The sequence below is a fragment of the Accipiter gentilis genome, chromosome 8, assembly GCF_929443795.1.
Source record: "Accipiter gentilis chromosome 8, bAccGen1.1, whole genome shotgun sequence".
NCBI classification, from domain to species: domain Eukaryota; kingdom Metazoa; phylum Chordata; class Aves; order Accipitriformes; family Accipitridae; genus Astur; species Astur gentilis.
In genome coordinates this window covers 38993788-39012681 of record NC_064887.1, presented here as the reverse complement: position 1 = coordinate 39012681, position 18894 = coordinate 38993788, and the positions used below count along the sequence as shown (strand labels likewise).

General features: G+C 60.3%; 1 protein-coding gene across 1 annotated transcript; it reads left to right on the top strand.

The window, feature by feature from the left end:
- Positions 1–1821: 1821 nt before the first annotated feature.
- On the top strand, positions 1822–18112 carry LOC126041940 (unconventional myosin-Vb-like). The gene is made up of 37 exons (XM_049808373.1): positions 1822–1848; positions 4468–4578; positions 5029–5191; positions 5317–5461; positions 5574–5730; positions 5932–6072; positions 6309–6390; positions 6575–6682; positions 6925–7037; positions 7151–7416; positions 7603–7684; positions 7985–8125; positions 8208–8330; positions 8732–8815; positions 9401–9550; positions 9699–9796; positions 9936–10022; positions 10103–10214; positions 10428–10639; positions 10815–10971; positions 11077–11316; positions 12098–12391; positions 12432–12525; positions 12667–12812; positions 13056–13409; positions 13481–13588; positions 13758–13768; positions 14408–14594; positions 14797–14890; positions 15077–15232; positions 15404–15570; positions 15871–15960; positions 16171–16321; positions 16765–17035; positions 17119–17293; positions 17453–17533; positions 17634–18112. The coding sequence occupies exons 1-37, from the start codon at positions 1822–1824 to the stop codon at positions 17790–17792; spliced, it is 5337 nt and encodes a 1778-aa protein (XP_049664330.1). The 3' UTR covers positions 17793–18112.
- Positions 18113–18894: the final 782 nt, after the last annotated feature.

The window sequence follows — 18894 nt, the reverse complement described above, 5'->3', positions numbered from 1 at the left end:
CGAGTTGTACGTCTGCCGGTCCGTACGTCTGTCGGCGGTTTGCTTTTCGGCAGGATTTACCCTCCGGTTCCTGCGTGCCGGGGGCACGGACCCTCCTGCAAACCCTGCGGCTGAGCCGTGACTCCCTGGGGCAGCCGGGGCGCAACGTGGGACGGGGCGATGGGGGAAACGCACCCCTCGAGCACCCGCTGGTCTCGCCGCTTCCCTGGGTGCCGTCGTCCGGCATCTGGTCGCCGCGGCACGGTTTGCCGCCGTGTCTGGCTGTGCCGGGGCTGCTGCACGCCCCGCTGCCGCAGCTCTCCCCGGCCGCGCTGGGGTTTTCGAGGCAGCTGTCGGAAAGTGCCATCGACCCCTTTGGGGAGCGGTAACTACCGAAAGGCTGCCGGGGCGTCTGTTTTCTCCCTGGCTGAAAGCTCGGCTATTAATGGAGTTCCAGTCTGTGTCTACAGGCTGCACATGGCGCGAACCCGCCTACGTGATTTGTTAATGAGCCACATGCCGCTGACAGCCCTCGGGCAATAAGGGATTCATTACTTTTTTTCATCAGAAAATATCTTTGTGTGTTCCCTGTTGCAGAATGTGGTCACTTTTTTTGGGGGGGGGGGGGGGGGGGCGGGCAACGTTTTCATTGCCCCACTTGCCATGTTGGGCTAATCTACTAGAGAGCGCTGGGTTACCGGAGCTGGCACCCTCTGGGATGGCTGTAGCATCCCTGGAGCTGTGCTAGCTTGGTGAAGCCAGCCGGGAAAAAAGCGGGTGCCAGCTTGGGTGCTCAGGGAGGGAGCGGGAACCGACGGGGACATCTGCCTCCTCCCGACAGGTGGATTTGTCCCTGTCCGTGCTGCGTGACCCTGCGGTGGGTCTGGCCGCCTTGTCCCCACGGGTGCTCCTGCTCCCGGCAAGGCGGTGCTGGTCACCGTCGCCCACCTCTCGCCCTGCTTGGGCATCCCCTTGTCTCTCTGTCCCCACCATCAGCCACCTCCGCGTGGTAGCCAGTCGCCCAGGCTTCGTCCTGGCTCTGTGGGGCTGGCTGGGCCACCGCAGGGGTGCGGGGACAGCAGGGACCTGCAGGCAGCAGCACCCACAGGCAGCGGGGACCCACAGGCAGCGGGACCCGGGAGCGGTGGCACCCACAGACAGTGGCACCCGTGGGCTATGGGGACCCACAGGCAGCTGTCAGTACTCTGCCAGTGCTGTGGCCACAGGTTTTCATCGTTACTGGAGTTTCTCTGTAACGAGGGCAGCAGGGGCCCGTGCCGTGGGGCTGTGGTGGCGTGTGGGTGCGTGGAGTGCCCTGGATGGGTGACTTGGGGTGCACAAGATCAGAGCCCAGGGTGCCCTGAATGAGGGCAGTTTTGGGGCGTCCTAGATAGGAGGGGTCTTTGGGTGCCCTCGATGGGCTCCTGGGGTGTCCCAGGTAGGGAGGGGAGCTTGGGGTGTCCTGGGTGGGCAGGGGGGTCCCACATAAGGCTTCTCAGGATGTCCCAAGTGGGGTCTTGGGGTGCCCTTTATGGGGATTCTCAGGTTGTCCTGAATGGGAGGGGTCTTGAGGTGCCCTGCACAGGGGGCACTTGGGGTGCCCGAGCTGGGAGGGATCTTGGGGTGTCACGGGGGGGGCGGGGGGGCTGGGACTAGTCCCAGCACCCTCCAGGCGTTCCTCTGGCCTGGAGAGGGGCTGTGGGGCAGAATGGGAGGTGGACTGGGGCGGGTACGTATAACACCCACCCCCACCCCCACCCCGCTCCAATTAGCAGCAATTAGTGGCCATAAAGAGGCTGCGGGTGAGGGGGTGGGAGTGCTGGCTGCGGTGGGGGGGCTGCTATGGCTGCGGGGGACTTGTATGTGCAGGTGAGAGGGTCCGGGGGGGGGGGTTTGTCCCACCCTGGGGTGCTGGTGCCTGTGGGTCTGGGCTGGTTGTTGCAGATCTGGGGGCTCAGCACCCCGGCTGACTACAGGTGCTGTGGCTTGGGTGTCCCCCTAGGTGACCTCCCCACTGGTGCCTGGCTCGGTGGCACCTTGGGGGGCGTGTATCAGCTGTGGGTCCAGCCGTGGGGTGCCCACCCTGTGTGGGTGCTGCAGTGGCCGCTGCACCCTAGTTAGGCTGTTCGTAAGGCTCCCTGACACGCCGGGACCCGCGGCCTGGCAAGCGCAGCACCTCGCAGTGGTACTCACCACAGGTGAGAAGGGTTTGGTGCTGTCTGGGCACCCATCTGTCCTGCTTCTTGCCCAACTGGCCTGGCTGCTTTCACGCCCTGGATCCTGGCCCACATCCTCCTCCTTCTGCCTTGGAGCAGCTCTGCCTGTCGAGGATGTTTCTGCTGCGAGCAGGCAGCAGGGTGGGCTCTCGCTTCTCACTTTTGCTGCTGCGTATCAAAAATGATTACTACAGCTGTAGGGCAGACCCTAAACATGGTCCTTTCTCCCTGGACGTGGGTTAGCCTGTGGTGCTGGAGGGTACTGGTATTTCTGCAGAGGTCAGAGCGCAGCATCCATCGTTGTGGTGTGGTTGAGGTGCCAACCTGGGCAAAGCAAGGAGGGTTTCTATGCTTAAGGCATTGTGGGTTGCCTTGTCCCAAATCACCGGCCAGGCTGGGACCGAAGTGGCTGCATGACTGACTTAGCCAAGTGTCTGTGGAGCCCTGAGGTTAACTGCCAGCTCTCGCACCTTTTGCCAGCTCCCTGGTGTTCCCTTGGGGAGCGGCCGAGGGACGAGCTGGGAGTGCTGGCAAGGGATGCTCTTTTGTCCAGCTCTGATTTCAGACTAAAATCCGTTAGTGCCTTGCCGGGAAGCTGTACATAGTGCGATTTTCGCTCCCCCCAGTGGCTATTGCTCATAAATGATAATGGCTTCTTGTTACCGCTCCTCTGCTGAGCCTCTTTGTCAGCTGCAAATTCTGATGACTCCTTGGATGTGAACCCAAAGTTCAGCCCCTTCCTTCCCCCTTCCCAGACTTCCAGCCTGTTCAGTGCGTGTTTGATCAACTTTAATGATGCATTAACACATGTGCTTTGCACGCCGCAGACCTGGAAATGTTTGCTGCGAGCCAAGTTCCCTGGATCGCAAAATCAGCGAAACCAGGATGGTTTTTCAGGCCCTGGTTTCTAGCAAGAGGCTGGCCCCAGCCCACTGGGGTAGGAGTGTGATATGTTAGAGCCCTGTCTAGTGCTCAGTAGCTCCCGGAGTTTGTGGAAAGGGATGCGTGCTCCCATCTCAGCCTGAGAGCAAAGCTGCAACCGTGAGATTCCTTCCCCTTCCCCACCTTTTTATGCTTGCAGCATGGCCTCATCTCTGCCTGCTCAGAGCAGCAGGAGGTACTGACCCCCTGGAAGCAGTCCTTGTTTCCCAGTCCAGCAGAAGGTGCTGGGAAGGTGCCCGACAGCTCAGAGCAGGGCTGCAGGGCCAGCAGGAGCTGTGGTTCCCTCCCCTGGGAGCACAGGTCACCCTGTGCCAGTTTGGGGTTGGGTATTCAACCTCTTGCCACTTGATGGGTTGCCCGTAGCAGGGTTTTGAGGTTTTTTTTGGCTTAGTTTTTACCTCTCTACCCCTGTGGTGTTGCGCCGCTTTGCTCATGCTGAGGGTGGGATCCCCTGTTCCCTGAGGGGTGGCTCCAAAGAGGCTTTTTCCAGGTGTGAGGGAGGTGTTAATGCTCGGGTCTGGGTGCAGAGGGAAGTTGGGGCTCGCCATGCTGCAGAACTCCCACTTCATCAGCACCTGCTGTCTGCAGAGGGGAAACTGAGGCTGCTGCCTGTAGCAGGCAGGGAGCACTGGTCCCATGGGTGCCAGCTGGTCCCTCACACAAGGCTGCCCACTGTGGCTGGCCCCAGGGGGCTGCAAATTTTGGGGGTGAAAAGAGTATGGGTTGATTTTTTTTTAATTTTTTTTTTTCTCCTCCTTACTGCTGTCCTTATGCTCTGGCTTGTAGCTGGGTCTGCAGAGCTGGTGACAGTGTCTGGATCCACTCAGTAGTTAGCAAGGGATCTGTACTGCAAATATCTGCTTTCAAGCTTGCTATCTCTGCCCAGCCAAACCATGCGGCTGCATCTCCAGCACACTGGGTGTTCAGAAATGCCCATGCTCGGCATCATCTGTGTTTCCAGAAACCTTTCCTGCAGCAGCGGGAGTGATCACATCCTTGGGGTGGGGCAGAGGCAGCCCCCGTACCAAGGGCAGGAGAGGTGCTGACCTTCCTGGGGTGGGCAGCAGAGCTGGAGAGAAGTGGGGTTCCAGCAAAGGCACCTTCCTGCACATCTGGAGAGCAGCTGGGTAGGACCCCTGCCTGAAGGAGCCAAGGGGCTGTGGGGCACCTAGCAGGGTGCTGGGTCCTATGGTTCACCCCACTACGGTGATGCTGAGCGTTGGGTTGACTGTCCTAAGTGAGAACCATGGGGAGGCTGGTGGCCAGACGCTTTCCCTGTCTCTTGGCCGTGGCTTTCTGCAGGGATCCCCTCCCTCCTGTGTCCCTGCAGGGTGCCCGGGTGTGGATCCCTGACTGTGTCGAAGTCTGGAGGGTGGCAGAAGTAACCAGAGGCTACAAGGAAGGAGATGCCATTCTCCATCTCCGCCTGGAAGATGGCTCGGTAAGGCTGGAGCTGTGCAGCCCAGCAGGTCCCTCCTGTGCTTGCCACGTGGCTGGGCATCCTCAGATGGGAGACAGTTCACCTCTGCACCCCCAAACCAGCCTGGGCTCCTCAGCAGGGTGCAGAGAGGCTCAAACATTGCCTGGATGTGTCCCATCTGGTGTCTGAGCAGGAGCCCGGATGTCTTTGGCTGTGTCTGGCACACCATGCCCTGTGTCCCCTGACTGCCCGGTGAGCTGGTCCTCACTGCCTGCTCCTGCCTGACTTCCCAAATGGCCTCCAGCTCAGCTCACCGCCCTGGCTGGTCTGCAATTCCTGGTGACTAACAGCCCAAGCACAGCCTGCAGACAGCATCCCTCCTGCTGTGCCACTTCCCACAGACCCACCCTGGCTTTGCGGGGCTGGCTGACCCCACTCAGCACTTCTCCTGCTCTGTCTCCATCCCTGCAGGCACTGGCCTACCCCATCGAGTCCCAGCTGCCGCCTCTCTGCAACCCAGACTGCCTCTCAGGTGCCGATGACCTGGTGGCCCTGAGCTACCTGCATGAGCCAGCTGTGCTGCACTCGCTCCGCCGGCGCTTTTTGGAGGCTAATGCCATCTACACCTACTGTGGTGAGCCCCGTGCACCCCCTCTGCTCCCCATCCTATGTCCCTTCCCTGCAGCACCCTGGGACAGGTGCCCCCCCCCCCCCCCCCCCCCCCCCGCTCCTGCCCTTTGCACAGCACTCTTCCTCCAGGTGTCATCCTCGTCGCTATCAACCCCTACAAGCCATTGCCTATCTATGAGGAGGAGGTGATTTACGCCTACAGCGGCCACGAAATTGGGGACATGGATCCCCACATCTTTGCTTTGGCAGAGGAGGCATACAAGCAGATGGTGAGGTGAGAGTGTCACGTGGGAGCGTCCCTGGGGTGGCAGTGGGGACAGGACTCTGGTCTGTCTGTGGAGACTGGTCCTGTTGGCATGTCCCCAGCTCACGTCCCTGTCTGGCAGGTTTGGGAAGAACCAGTCCCTCATCATCAGCGGTGAGTCAGGTGCAGGGAAAACTGCATCGGCCAAGTATGCCATGAGATACTTCACCACTGTTGGGGGCTGCCTGTGCGACTCCAGCATGGAGGAGAAGGTGCTGGCCTCCAGTCCCGTCATGGAGGTGGGTCCCCCTGGGTGCCCAGGCTCTGCATGGGGAGAGCTGGGGTGTCCCTGCAGGTTCTGCCTGTGCTCCCCATGGCCTGTATACCTGATGTGTTGCTGTGTCTGTCCACCCCTGTAAAATTGGTGGCAGAGACTGAGCTTCTCCAGAGCGCCTGGAGATCTGGGGCCAGTTAAACCTCCTGCCTTCCTTCTCCTCCAGGCCTTTGGGAATGCAAGGACAAGCAGGAACGACAACAGTAGTCGCTTTGGGAAGTATATCGAAATCTGCTTCAGCCAAGCACGTGTCACAGGGGCCACCATCAAAACCTACCTGCTGGAGAAGTCCCGTGTCACCTTCCATGTGGGTCTCTAGGGTGGCATGGGGACAGGGCTGAGTGGGACCCCCAATCCTCAGAGCGGGAGGGTGCTCCTCTTGGGTATCCCCCAGGGAAGCAACCCCAGTGCTGCTGAGTTGAGCTGGGAGAGGGGAAGATGTCCCTTGTCCCCAAATCTGGGGCTGCAGCACTGCTGCAGGGGAGCAGGGTGGCCCAAGATGACCTGGCTTCTCAGTGATTTTTTTTTCTTGCTCATCTACAGGCAAAAGCAGAGAGGAACTACCACATCTTCTACCAGCTCTGTGCCTCGGCCACCCTGCCTGAGCTCCAGGGCCTGGGTCTCCGTGAGTGCCCCCACGAGCCCTGTGACACAGCTTGTTGCCAGCCTGTCCCGTACTGGGCAGTGCCAGGCCTTCCTGCCCTCCCCGGCTGGATGCTGGAGAAGACCCGCCGGGGTGGGATAAGGGTGGCTGGGAGCCCTGCAGGGCAGGTTGTGCTGGTTCACAGCCTGACGCATCTCATCCACAGGTGGGGCAGAGTCCTTCCACTACACTTGCCAGGGCCAGTGCACTGCTGCCCAGAACACCAACGACGTGGCTGACTTGGACAGCACACGGCATGCCTTCTCGCTCCTGGGTACTGGTCGGGCATGAGTGGGGAGGGGGCAGGCAGAGCTGGTCCCCAGGGCTGGTTGTCCCACTGCCCTCACACCAGTTCTGGTGTAGGAGTGCTGGTGCCAGACCTCCCATTGCTGGGGAGCCCGGCTTATCTACTGGCCATTCCCATCCCTCCGGTTTGTGTGATGCAGGGGGGGAGGTCAGACCAGCATGGGGTGGGGGGAGCCTGGGGAGTCCCTCATGCCAGTGCTGTGCCTGCAGGTGTCCCTGAGGCCAACCAGCTGGAGCTATTCAGCATCCTGGCTGCCATCCTGCACCTAGGCAACATCGTGTTCAGAGGGAGGGACCGCCGTGGGGATGGCTGCTTTGTGGAGGTGGGTGAGAGCTTGCTGCCTGTACCCTGCATCCCAAACTGGTCCCTGAGCTGTGCTGGCTGCAGGAGCCACATCTTGGCAACAGTGAGGTGACAGGGTCTGTCCCTTTGCAGCCTGCTGATAAGGCCCTAGGGCTGTTCTGCACACTGCTGGGCGTGGAGGCATCGCAGGTGATGCGCTGGCTCTGCCACCGCAAGCTGGTCACTGCTGGTGAGACCTACCTGAAGCCCCTCTCCAGGCAGCAGGCGCTCGATTCCCGAGATGCCCTGGCCAAGCATATGTATGGGCAGGTCTTCAGGTGGATGGTGAGCAGGGTCAACCGTGCCCTGCGGTCACCAGAGGGCCACCATACCTCCATTGGCATCCTGGACATCTATGGGTAAGAGGAGCTCCCCACTCCTGGGCTGCCTGGAAGACCACGGTCCTGCTCCGGCATTAGCTGTGGCTGCCTCCAGCTGGGACACGGGGCAGTACCTGTGCCTGCACTGGGGCCAGCTGGGTGCCTGTGCCTGGCTGGGTTGGCTCTGCCTGGCAGCTGCCTCAAGCAAGTCTTTGCTTCCTGCAGGTTTGAGATGTTTGAGCTCAACAGCTTTGAGCAGTTCTGCATCAACTATGCCAATGAGAAGCTGCAGCAGCTCTTCAACCTGGTGGGTATCGCCCAGATGTGTGTCCTTACTGGGAGTCAGCGAGGGTGGGCCCTGCACAGCCCTGCTGCGCTGTTGCTTTTGGTGCTCTCTGCCTTGAATGTGGCTGGTGCCTCAGTCTCTGCAAACGTGGACCTCTGGGAGGCTGCTGGAGCTGGGCATGGTCCCTTCCTTTCTCCCAAAGTGCTTCTGCTCCAGGAGAAGGGCTGCTCAGCTGTCTTATGGAAACCAAGCCACTGCCTGGTGGCTGGTCACCTTTGTCCACTCCTGGCTCAGTCCTGCTCTGTTCTCCCTGCCCTCCAGCACGTCTTCAAGCTGGAGCAGGAGGAGTATGTGACTGAGGAGATCCCTTGGGTCTTTGTTGACTTCTGTGACAACCAGCCATGCATTGAGCTCATCGAAGGCCGGCTTGGCATCCTGGACCTGCTGAATGAGGAATGCAAGGTGGGTGAGGGATGCCAGGAGCAGGCTGCCGTGGCTACCCAGAGCCCCCCCTGCTGCCCCTTCTGACCCCTTTGCCTTTCAGATGCCCCAAGGCAGTGATGGGAGCTGGGCCCAGAAGCTTTATCAGACCCACCTCAGCAGCTCCCACTTCCAGAAGCCCAAGAGGCCCACGGATGCTTTTGTTGTCTGCCACTTTGCTGGCAAGGTAGGGAAAGCTGTGGCAGTGCAGCCCTGGTTGGGGAGGGCTTGGCAGTGGCTCTGCACTAATGGGCGCCCAGTCTGCCCTGTCTAGAGCTGGTGGTGGCTAGTGGTCCTGAGTGCTGTGGCAGCTGTCTGCTCCCTCCCAGGTTGGGAAATGGATTCTGCTGGCTCTGCTGCTGCTAAGCGCTGGGCTGCAACTCTTTAACTGAGGGAAAAAATATGGAAACTCTGGCTGTGATGGTTCTTATCAGTAACCTTGCAGCAGGGCAGGAGCTAGGCAGTGTGGCCACCACCAGCTCTGACTCCTGCAAGGACCTCTTCCAAAAGCCTTGGAGTGTGTCCAAGCAGGGCCCTGCACTGGTCTGGGAGCTGCAGGCTAATGCTTGTGCTTGCCTTGTCTGCCAGGTGGAATACCAGTGTGATGGGTTTGTGGAGAAGAACAGGGATGCTGTGCCCGAGGAGCTGGTGGGGTTGCTGCGAGCCAGCAAGGTGAGAGCCACCCTGAGCAGGGGCTATTTAGGGCAGAGCCTGGCTGGCTTGTGGCCTTGGGAGCCTGGGGCTGGGAAGGACTGATGGTATAGGAGGCATAAGTGGTGCAGAACAAATCCCTGTCTGTCTGCTGGCACAGCTGGTCATGCTGGTTATGGTCAGGGTGCCCTGAGATGTGGGTGCTGCCCACCCTGTTCCCCTGCCTTGGGACTCCCCATCTTGGGGGACACCTTGGCCATGTCCCTGCTGAGAGGGCTGGAGGGTCCTGCTGCTTCCAGGTCTGTAACACTGTCCCTTCTCCTTTCTACCCTGCTTGGCCCCTGCAGAAGGTAAGGGACATCTTGGAGGGCTCTTGAACACACCTAGGAAGGTGCCTGTGGCTTGCACTTAGTTTTTCCTGGGGGAGCAGTGGGCAGGGGCACAGCTGGATCTGGCACATCTGAGCTGTAGCAGGGCAGAGGACCGTGCACTGGGATGGCCTCTGTGGTCTGCTGGGGCTCTGTCTCCTGGTGATGATGGCTCTCTGGGTATGGGGTGATGCTCGCCGTGAGGTCTGCCTGGCTCTCACAGCTCTGCTCTGTGCAGTCTGCCCTGCTTGCTGAGCTCTTCCTGGAGGAAGGGGATGGCCCCATGTCCCTGCAGTCCCGCAGGTCCGGTGGGCCCAGGATGGCTGGTCACCCTAGCCGCAGATCGCTGCCCAACAGCCAAAAGAGCAAGAAGTCCATATCCAGCCAGGTATGGGGGGGGGGAAATGCATGCTGGCCCCGGACAACCGGGGCTAGGACAGCCCCAAGGAGGACCTGTGTGTGTCCTGGCCTGGGGAACCCCACAAGCCCCAGGATGTTCCTGCTTGCCCTGACCATGCTTGCTGTGTCCTCGGCAGTTCAAAGCCTCCCTGAAACGGCTGATGGAGATGCTGGGCAGCACCACATCGCACTACATCCGCTGCATCAAACCCAACGATGGCAAGCAGCCCTTTGTGTGAGTGCCTGGAGGGGCTGGCGCCGCTGTGGGGCACTGCTGTCCCTCCAATCTGTGTCCCTGTTGCTCTGGCCTTGTGTAGCTTGGAATGTGCCAAGCTGGCTGGGACACATCCTAGACCAGCCCCTCTTTGCCCCAGGTTTGACTCTAGGCGAGCAGTGGAGCAGTTACGAGCCTGTGGGGTCCTGGAGACCATCCGGATCAGTGCCTCAGGCTACCCCTCCAGGTACCCCCCTGCTTCAGCAGTCCCCTGGATGCTCCCCCCATCTCCAGCCACAGCACCTCTGACCCCTCTGTCCTCCACAGGTGGACATATCAGGAGTTCTTAGAGAGGTACAGGGCTCTGGTGAGCAGAGAGGAACTGATGGGCACTGATGAGAAGCAGATCTGCAGCCTTGCCCTTGAGAGACTGCTTCAAGTAAGGGTCCTGCTTGGGGGGCGGGGGGTGCAGCTGTGGTACCAGCATATTCCTTGCAGGTGCTTCTCCCCATGGGTGGGTGCCCAGTGGGGTACAGAAATGGGTAAGCTGGGAGCCAGGGAGGTTGGGTGGAGAGATCAGTGGAAGGAGGAGCTTGGGGAGCCTGGCTGGGGTATGCGTTGTCCCTGGGACTGACTCCAGCCTTGCATGTAGGACCCCAGCAAGTACCAGTGTGGGAAGAGCAAGGTGTTTTTCCGGGCTGGCCAAGTGGCTTACCTGGAAGAGCTGCGGTACCGCCGGCTGAGGTCAGCCTGCGTCCTGCTGCAGAGGCACCTGCGGGGCTGGCTGGCACGGACGCGCTTTCGACGGGCACGTGTCGCGGCAGTCTGCCTGCAGCGCCATGCGCGGGGCATGTTGGCCCGGAGGTGAGTGGAGTCTGGGGCTGGGGGGGGAACTGCGATGGGCTGAGACAGACCTCGGCCTTGGTGTGACCTGGCAGTTGTACTGGCTCTGGGCTGGGCTTTGACCCGGGTGGCCCTGTGGTATGGACTGGGCTGCAGGCTTTGCCACCGCCTGCCCAGCTCTATGCCCTCTCTGCAGGTTCACCAGGATGCTGCGAAGGACCAGGGCTGCCGTGACGCTGCAGAAGACCCTGAGGATGGTTCTGGCCCGGCATTCCTACCTACGCATGCACCGGGCTGTCATCACCATCCAAGCCTTTGCCCGGGGCATGTTTGCCCGGCGTCTTTACCAACAGGTAGGAGCCTGGCAGGGCAATGGGTGCCCTGATCCCACCTCGGGGGGTGTGTGTGTGTGTGCCTGTGCTGCTGGTGGTGCCACTGCCCCATCTCTCCCTTCACAGATGGTGTGGCACCAGAAAGCTGTGGTGATACAGGCCGCTGTCAGGGGCTGGCTGGCCCGGACCCACTACACCCGCCTGCGTAGGACTGTCATCTACCTGCAGTGCTGCTACCGCCGGGTGCAGGCACGCCGGGAGCTGCGGTTGCTGCGTATCGAGGCACGCTCGGTCGAGCACTACAAGCAGCTGCATAAGGGTATGGAGATCAAGGTGATACAGCTGCAGTGCAGGCTGGATGAGCAGGTGGGTGCTGGTTTTCAGCCCTTTGTGGGTCCCAGGGTGCGGGGGCAACTGCTTTTTGCTGACCACTTCTTATCAGTCCCTGTGCAGCTGAAACCATGCCTGCCCTTGTCTTCAGTCCTCTCCTGGCCCTGGGGTTGGGAGCTGACCCTGCCTGACACGTATCCCCAGGCAGGAGTTGTGCATCTGGGTTTCAGTCCTGGGTTTTCAATGCTCCCGATAGACGTGGGGCTGGTGGCCCTGGGGATGGGCTGTGCACCCTCCTGGGTGCTTGGTTGGGTGCAGCCTTGCAGCACAGCGTCATGTGCTGGGAACTGTTCCGGCATACCGTGTTCTCCCATCACATTCCTGCCGGCAGCATCTGCTGTTGCCATCTGGGCGAGTGTCTTTGCTTCAGCTGTCACTGCTCTGTTTCTGGGGTGTCTGTGGAGCGGGAGGGAGGGCTCCTGGGGTGTCATCCTGGTTTTGGTGGTTGGGGGAAGCAGGGCTGGAGAATACTGCTGCCGGGGCTGGCCAGGAGGTGGGTGGGCTATAAAGCCATGGCAAAGCTTATGCATGGCTCCATGTGGGATGGCATGTCATGGAGAGCTGCTCTCCTAGGCCTGAGCTCTCTTTGAGGTGATACCAGAGGCTGAGGGCTCCAAGCAGATGGGTGGGAAATGGGATATCGAGGTTCGTTGCAGAAGTGCAGCCTGAGTATGCATAGGCTCTCGCTGATGGGAGACGTGGGGATATGCCCTTGTTTCTGGCCACCTGCCTGATGTGCTCTGCCCATCGACCCAAGGCCCAAGAGAAGCAGCGGCTGGCGGAACAGCTCTCGGGGCTGAACGCTGCCCATGCCGAGGAGGTGCAGCGCCTGCGGGCCGAGATGCAGCAGCTGAGAGAGGATGCAGCCCGTGATGCCCAGGTCCAGCAGCTGCAGGAACGGCTGGCTGAGCTGGAGAAGAACAGCGTGAAGAGCTGCCTGGGCCAGGAGGTTGAGGAGCTCAGGCAGGTCTGTCTGTCTGGGGATGCTCTTGCTCTGCTGGGGCTCCAGGGGTCTCTCCGGGTGGTCCCTGGCAGCCAGAACTGGCCCCAGGCAAGGCTCTGGCTGTACCTGCCCCTCTGCTTTCCCACAGCGCTTGGCAGAGGTGGAAGCCGTGAAGCTGCAGCTGGGGGAAGAGAGGGATGCCCTGATCCAGCGCATGTTGGAGCAGTCGCAGGATCTGGAAGGTAAAAGGGGTCTTCTGATCCCCTCATCCCATTCCCCTGGATATGGATTGGTCCTCTAGGCTCAGTGTGTTCCTGAATGTCCCCTCACAGAGGGGTCCTGAATTTCCCTGTCCCCACTCCCTGCTGTGTCCATCCCCACAGAGCAGCACCAGCGTGCGGCGCGGGAGAGCCAGGGGCTGCTGCAGGAGCTGGAGGAGGAGCGGGCGCGCTACCAGAGCCTGGTGCAGGAGTACGCCCGCCTGGAGCAGGGCTACGAGAACCTGCGGGATGAAGTGGCCCTCCACAGGGTGAGGGGCTGGCAGGGACGTAGGGAGGCTCAGGGCAACCCCTCTGTCAGCTCCTTATGGGGAGTAGACAGTGCTGGGTGGTCCAGGACATCCTCTCTGGGAGAAGTGGGCTCCCCAGCTCATGTGCTGGGGGATCTCCAAGCCAAGGTATCCTCCTGAGGCTACCGCTGTTCTGCCCTAGCTGATGAACCAGCAGGTGCTTGGGGTGCGGGGGAACAACCTTGTCCTTCTCTCACCTCTCAGCAAAGCACCTTGAGACGGTCCCTTTCGTCAGAGAGCTTCTTGGGCTCCGAGAGCAGCTACTTGTCCTCTGTGTCTACAGCTCCCTCACGAGACGGCTCCGACAAGCAAGCTGAGGCTAGTGGTGACACTGGTGGGGACAGTGTGGTGGGGGTGTCAAGTGGACTGTCCCTTCCCCTGGCTATGGGGACAGCTGTGCCCTGGGGCTCCTGGCTGGGACCTGGTCCCATCGGGAAGGGGTGTCTGCGGGTGTTCTGGTGCCCAGCACTGTCTTCTGTGCCAAACCCTGTCTCTACACCCAGGGGCTGGAGGAGGGCTGGCAGCCGGTGCCAGAGGGGCTGCAGCCACAGCCTGGTGGTGAGGCACCGCTGAAGAGCAGTGTGGGCCAGGATCCCTTCGAGAAGGCGTATCTGCTCCTCCTGGGGCAGTTCAATGCTGTTAATGAGGAGCTGGCGCGGACCCGGGAGGAGCTGCGGAGGTCCAAGGCCCCTGTGGAGCTGGAGGAGAGGAAACCCTTGGATTTCTTCAAGCGCAGGGTGAGCCCTTGCTCTGCTGCTGTAAGCAGGGCCAGATGCAGGCTGGCAGGGCTGGCCTCACCCTGCTCTCCTCTGCCTGCAGAACATAGCTGAGATGCTGGGGCTGGGCAGGAGCCCAGGGAAGGTGGTAGTGGATGATGACCTAAAGCATGCATATGATGCGGTGCAGGTTGCCAACAGGTGAGTGTGGTCCCAGAGAGACGGTCCCCAGCTGAGGCTGGTTTCCCCATAATGGACTGTTGGATCCATGCTGCTGCTGAGGCTTTCCCTGGTATTTTAGCTAGCTGTGGCTTGGGTTGCAGCTGCCTGGCCTCTGTGGTGCTGGGCAGCTGCAAATCCTTTTATTGAACCAGCTGTCCCCTCACATGTTATAGGCACTGTAGCTCTAGCTGGACAGGGAAAGCAAGGGCAGCCTGCCTCTTACTGCCCAACTGGGTCTGGGGTAGCCCTGGCTCTCTTTCCCTTCTCTCCAGTGGACCCAGCTGTGTTTTCCTGGGGGGCTGGACCATCCCCACCTTGACCTGAGCACAAGCAAGCCCACTGCATGAGCAGACTGGATGCCCTGGGCTCAACAGGAGCCTCCTAAGAGGGCAGGGCTGGTGCAGCCTGTTCCTGGGCTGTGCCATGTGTGCTCAAGGCTCAGTGCAGCTGGAGGGGAGATGCTCTGTTAGCACAGCTGGGTCCATGCTGCCCCCAGGGTGCCCTGGACCAGCTCTTGGGCTTCAGGGGAGAAATACCTCCTCGGCAGCCTCATCAAGAGATGGTGTGTGGGAGCTGAAGGAGGTTGGTGCCTCAGTTTCCCTGAATGCATGTGTGCAGGCTGCTGGCGAGTCAGTTGCGGGAGGAGAAGCAGCAGCACGAGGAGGAGGTAGAAGGGCTGCACCTCGATATCTGCTCGCTCAAGCAGCTCAGCCAGCAGCAGGCAGCCCTCATCCAGGACCTGCAGCGGCACCAGGGGCAGGAGGGGCTGCAGCACCATGTCCTGCAGCTCAAGGAAGAAAACTGGGTAAGGTGGGAGTGGGTGGGCAGGACTGGGCTTGGGGCTGGCTTCCATCCCCTTGCCCTGTGGTGAGCTGCAGCAGCTGCTTTGGGAGCAATGCGGGGGCCCCTGCTGCATCCCCCCCAGCTCTGCTCCACTCGTTGGGTGCTGGTGGGGGTGTCCAGCTGAGAGAGGCTGCCTGAGCCCTACTGGGGCTGTCCCTGCCCAGGAGCTGGCCCAGAAGCTGGAAAAGCAGGAGAGGACTACACTGAAGCTCCAGAAGCAGCTGAGAGCCTACACAAAGCAGATCCAGGAGTTCACAGGCAAGTTGCCCGCACAGGAGGGAGGTGTGGGGCTAGCTGGAGGGTCACTAGTCTCAACATGGGGAGCGGAGTCCCCCCTGAAACAGAGATGCTGGAGACCATCTGCTTGGCCTGAGCTGGGGGCACCTGATGTGGGTCCCACAGCCCAGGACACAGCAGGATGTGACCTGCGTTCCTCTCCCCCAGTGAAGAGAGAGGCTACTGGGCCAGTGCAGAAGTTGGCAGTGCCTGCTGTGGTCGTGTCCCAGTCCCCAGTGATCCCATCCCTGGCTGGGCTGTCCCAGGCTATGCTAGCGTGGAGGATGGAGGATGAAGGGCGCATTATCAAGGCTGTCATTACAGGTAGGATTTGGAGAGATGGGGACTCCTTACCTCAGCTTGGTCCCTGCTAGGATTTCTTGCCAACCTCTGTGTGAGCTCATCCTTTCACTGTTGCTGGAGCAGCATCCTGCCTGGCTCAGGACCAGCTTTCTATAGCTGCCTAGATCTCAACTGTCCTGCTTTCCCCTGCAGACTACAAACCGCAGAGCAGCCCCGGAGCGCTCCCAGACCTGCCAGCCTATATCCTCTTCCTGTGCTTCCGACACGCGGACCACTGCTGTGACGAGCCACGGGCCCGCTCGCTCCTGGATGCGGCCATCAATGCCATCAAAAGGGTCATGAAGGTGCTGGACTTGGAGGTGTGGGTTGGGCTGAGGAGCAAGAGCTTCAGTGGCCAAGGTGGGGGTGGCCCTGGGGCAGCAGCCTGACCCCCAGGGCCCAGTGTGTGCCTGACTGCGGCGTCCAGCCGGAGCATCTCTAGGGGTGAGGGATGCCCCTGGGTGCTGCATGGCTCCTGTGAGTGGGTCTGATGGCTCTGTACCCCTACAAGCCCTCCCAGGCTGCAGCTTGGCTTACGGATGTACTGTGGGGCATGAGGGCTTGCTGCTGTCACTGCTAGAGCCCTGCTGACCCCAGTGCTCTCCGTTTCCCTCCTGCAGAAGCACAGTGATGACTTTGACGTGGTGGCACTCTGGCTTGCCAATACCTGCCGCCTCCTGAACTGCCTACGCCAGTATAGCCAGGATGAGGTAGGGCTGGGCTGGAGGGGCTCTGCCACCTCCTGGGGAAGGGTGGGAGCTTAGCGGGGACAGGGTTTGTCCCCACCTGGGGCTGCATCCTCTTTGCCCCCAACTCAGGTAGGCAGGGATGTGCTGGGCTGACACTGCTTCATGCTTGGTTGGGGACCCTGTAACTGTGTCCCCTGGTACCACTGGCTCTGACCCAGCCTGTGCCTGCAGACCTACTGGCAGGGGAATACGGTGCGGCAGAATGAGCATCGCCTGCAGAACGTGGACCCTCAGAGATCCTGCTGCAGTCTGGGTGCCCTGGCTGTCCAGCTCTATCAGCAGCTCATCCGCGCTGCTGAGAAGCGCCTCAAACCCATGATCGGTATGGCCTGGGCTTGGGGGGCTCGCTCATGGGATACTGGTTCCGGGAGGGAGTGCTGTGGTCAGCTGTGTGAACGGCTTGCTCTGTTACAGAGGTTGTACCCAGAGGGGGAAGGTAGGCTCTGAATTGGGGGCCCCCTTTTATGAGGCACCAGTTGCTCCTTAAGCATGCTGGCTTGGAGGAGGTGGCTGGGGAGCTCAAGTGGGTTCAGCACCCCAGGGACCTTGGGCTGCATCCCCGGGGAGCTCTATTTCCCCCATGCCCTACTTCGCAGTCTTGTGGAGCAGGACCAGCACCTGGGCTAGCCTAGGCCAGCTATCCTGGAGGTGTCATCGTCCCCTGCATCCCCAACCGGGACACAGAGCCAAGGAGCAGTGTACTGGCCGCTTGAGGCACGACGCAGGGTCTCTGCCTCATTACGATAAGCCTTTTCTACCCTTTAGTTGCTGCCATGCTGGAGAGTGAGCCCATTCAGGGCTTGTCTTCCTCCTGCCCTCCTGGCCACCGCCGGTCCTCGGCAGCCCCTGCCCACACCCTGCCTGAGCTGCTGCAGCAGCTGGGCTCCTTCCGTGCAGCGCTGGACCACCATGGGCTGGCCCCCAGTGTGGGGCACCAGGTTCTGCGCCAGCTCTTCTTCCTCATCAGCGGCACCACCCTCAACTACTTGCTGCTGAGAAAGGACACGTGCTCCTGGAGCTGTGGCATCCAGCTCAGGTCAGTCGCTGTCCGGGAGAGGTGTAGCTGGGAGATCTGGGACACATGGCCTGTGCCTCACCCTGACCCGGTCTCCCCGGCAGGTACAACATCAGCCAGTTGGAGCAGTGGCTGCGGGCAGAGGGGCTGCAGCAGAGCAGGGCCTGTGAGGTGTTGGAGCCCCTGGTCCAAGCTGCCCAGCTGCTGCAGGTGAAGAAGGTGACGGAGGAGGATGCTGGAGCTCTCTGCAGTCTGTGCACGGTGCTGTCGACCCAGCAGGTGCTGGTTGGGGCTCGCTGCTTGCTGGGCACTCATCCTGGGACTCCTTGGCCTCCCTGGGTGCGCCAGGGATGCACTGGGGTGGGGACCATGCCATACCCAGGAGTGTCTGGATGTGCCCAGCCCTCCCCTGTTCATGGTCTCTGCCGTTGTCTCCAGGTTGTGAAGATCCTCCGGGCTTACACCCCAGCTGCTGGGCTGGAGGAGCGCATCAGCCCCAGCTTCATCAGCAGCGTGGAGGTAAGTGGGACCTGGGCTCCAGAGATGGGGTGGGGGGAGGCTGTTGCACATAGCCCCCCTCACTGGGCCAGCCCTGGATGTGAGCACTGTGTCCCCACAGAAAAAGCTGCAGGACCAGCATGGAGGGGGACCTAGCCAGCTCCTGGTGGATACCAGCCACCTCTTCCCTGTGCATCTGCCCTTCACCACCTCCCCCCTGCACCTGGATGAGCTCCGCATCCCTGATGCCCTCAACCTGGCCTTCCTTGTCCGTCTCTGAGCCCAGCTCTGGCCCTGGGTCACTGCCAGCGCCCTGTTGAGGGGTGTCTGAAGCCCCTGAGGTGTGGGAAGGCCATGAAGGCTGGGGGGGACAGCACTTTGTGTACTGTTCTTCTGGGAAGTTGTTTATTTATTGAAACTCAGGTGCCTCGTTTGCGGCACAGCCAGGGCCCACAGCAGTCCTGTGCTGGGGCTTTTGGTCACTTTTTAATCCTTTGGAGTTAATAAAAGTCTTTGCAGATAACTTTGGAGTCTGAGGCTGTCTGCGGTGGGTGTGCTCTTTGGCAGGTGGTGGGAGGGAGCTTGAGGACCATCACTGGGGCTTTTAATGAATTATGGAATGGTTTGCATTGGAGAGAACCTTTAAAGATCATTTAGTTCCAACCCCCTGCAATGGGAAGGGACATTTTTCACTAGATACTGTTCAAAGCCTCACCCATCTGACTTTGAATGCTTCTATTGACAGGGTTCCACAAATTCTCTGGGCAACCTGTTCCAGAGTCTCAATGCCTTCATTGAATGACATTTCTTCCTTAAGTCCAACCTAAATCTACTCTCTCTGTTTGTCCCAGAAGGGCAGCTGGGCTCATAGAGGGCCCTGGGGCTCTTTTGGAGGGTAGCAGGGTCCTGCATGGGCTCTGGCAAAGCACTGATGAGTTATTCTACAGGCAGTTAGGAAAAATCTCTGGATCAGTAACTCTTGTCCTTATTGGAGACTTCAACTTCCCAGACATCAGCTGCTATGAGCCAACTAGGAAAGATGCCCTCCTAGACTTGCTAGTTGTGAATGGAGAAGGACTTGTGGGATGTGTGATGGTAGGTGGCTGTACTTGTCACAGTGATCACAAAATGGTTGAGTTTAAAACTGTCAGTGTAAGGAGAAAAAAAGGAGAGCAGAGTTGTGCTGCCCTGGACTTCAAGAGAACAAATTTTATGCTATTCAGGGAGGTACTCGGAGTCCCCTGGGAATCTGCTTTTGAGGGCTAAAGAGTCCATGAGTACTGGTCAGTCTTTAAAAAGCACAGGAGCGGGCAACTCTCCTGTGTCAGAAGCCAAGCAAGTGGGGCAGAAGACCAGCTTGGCTGAACAGGGAACTCCTTGCA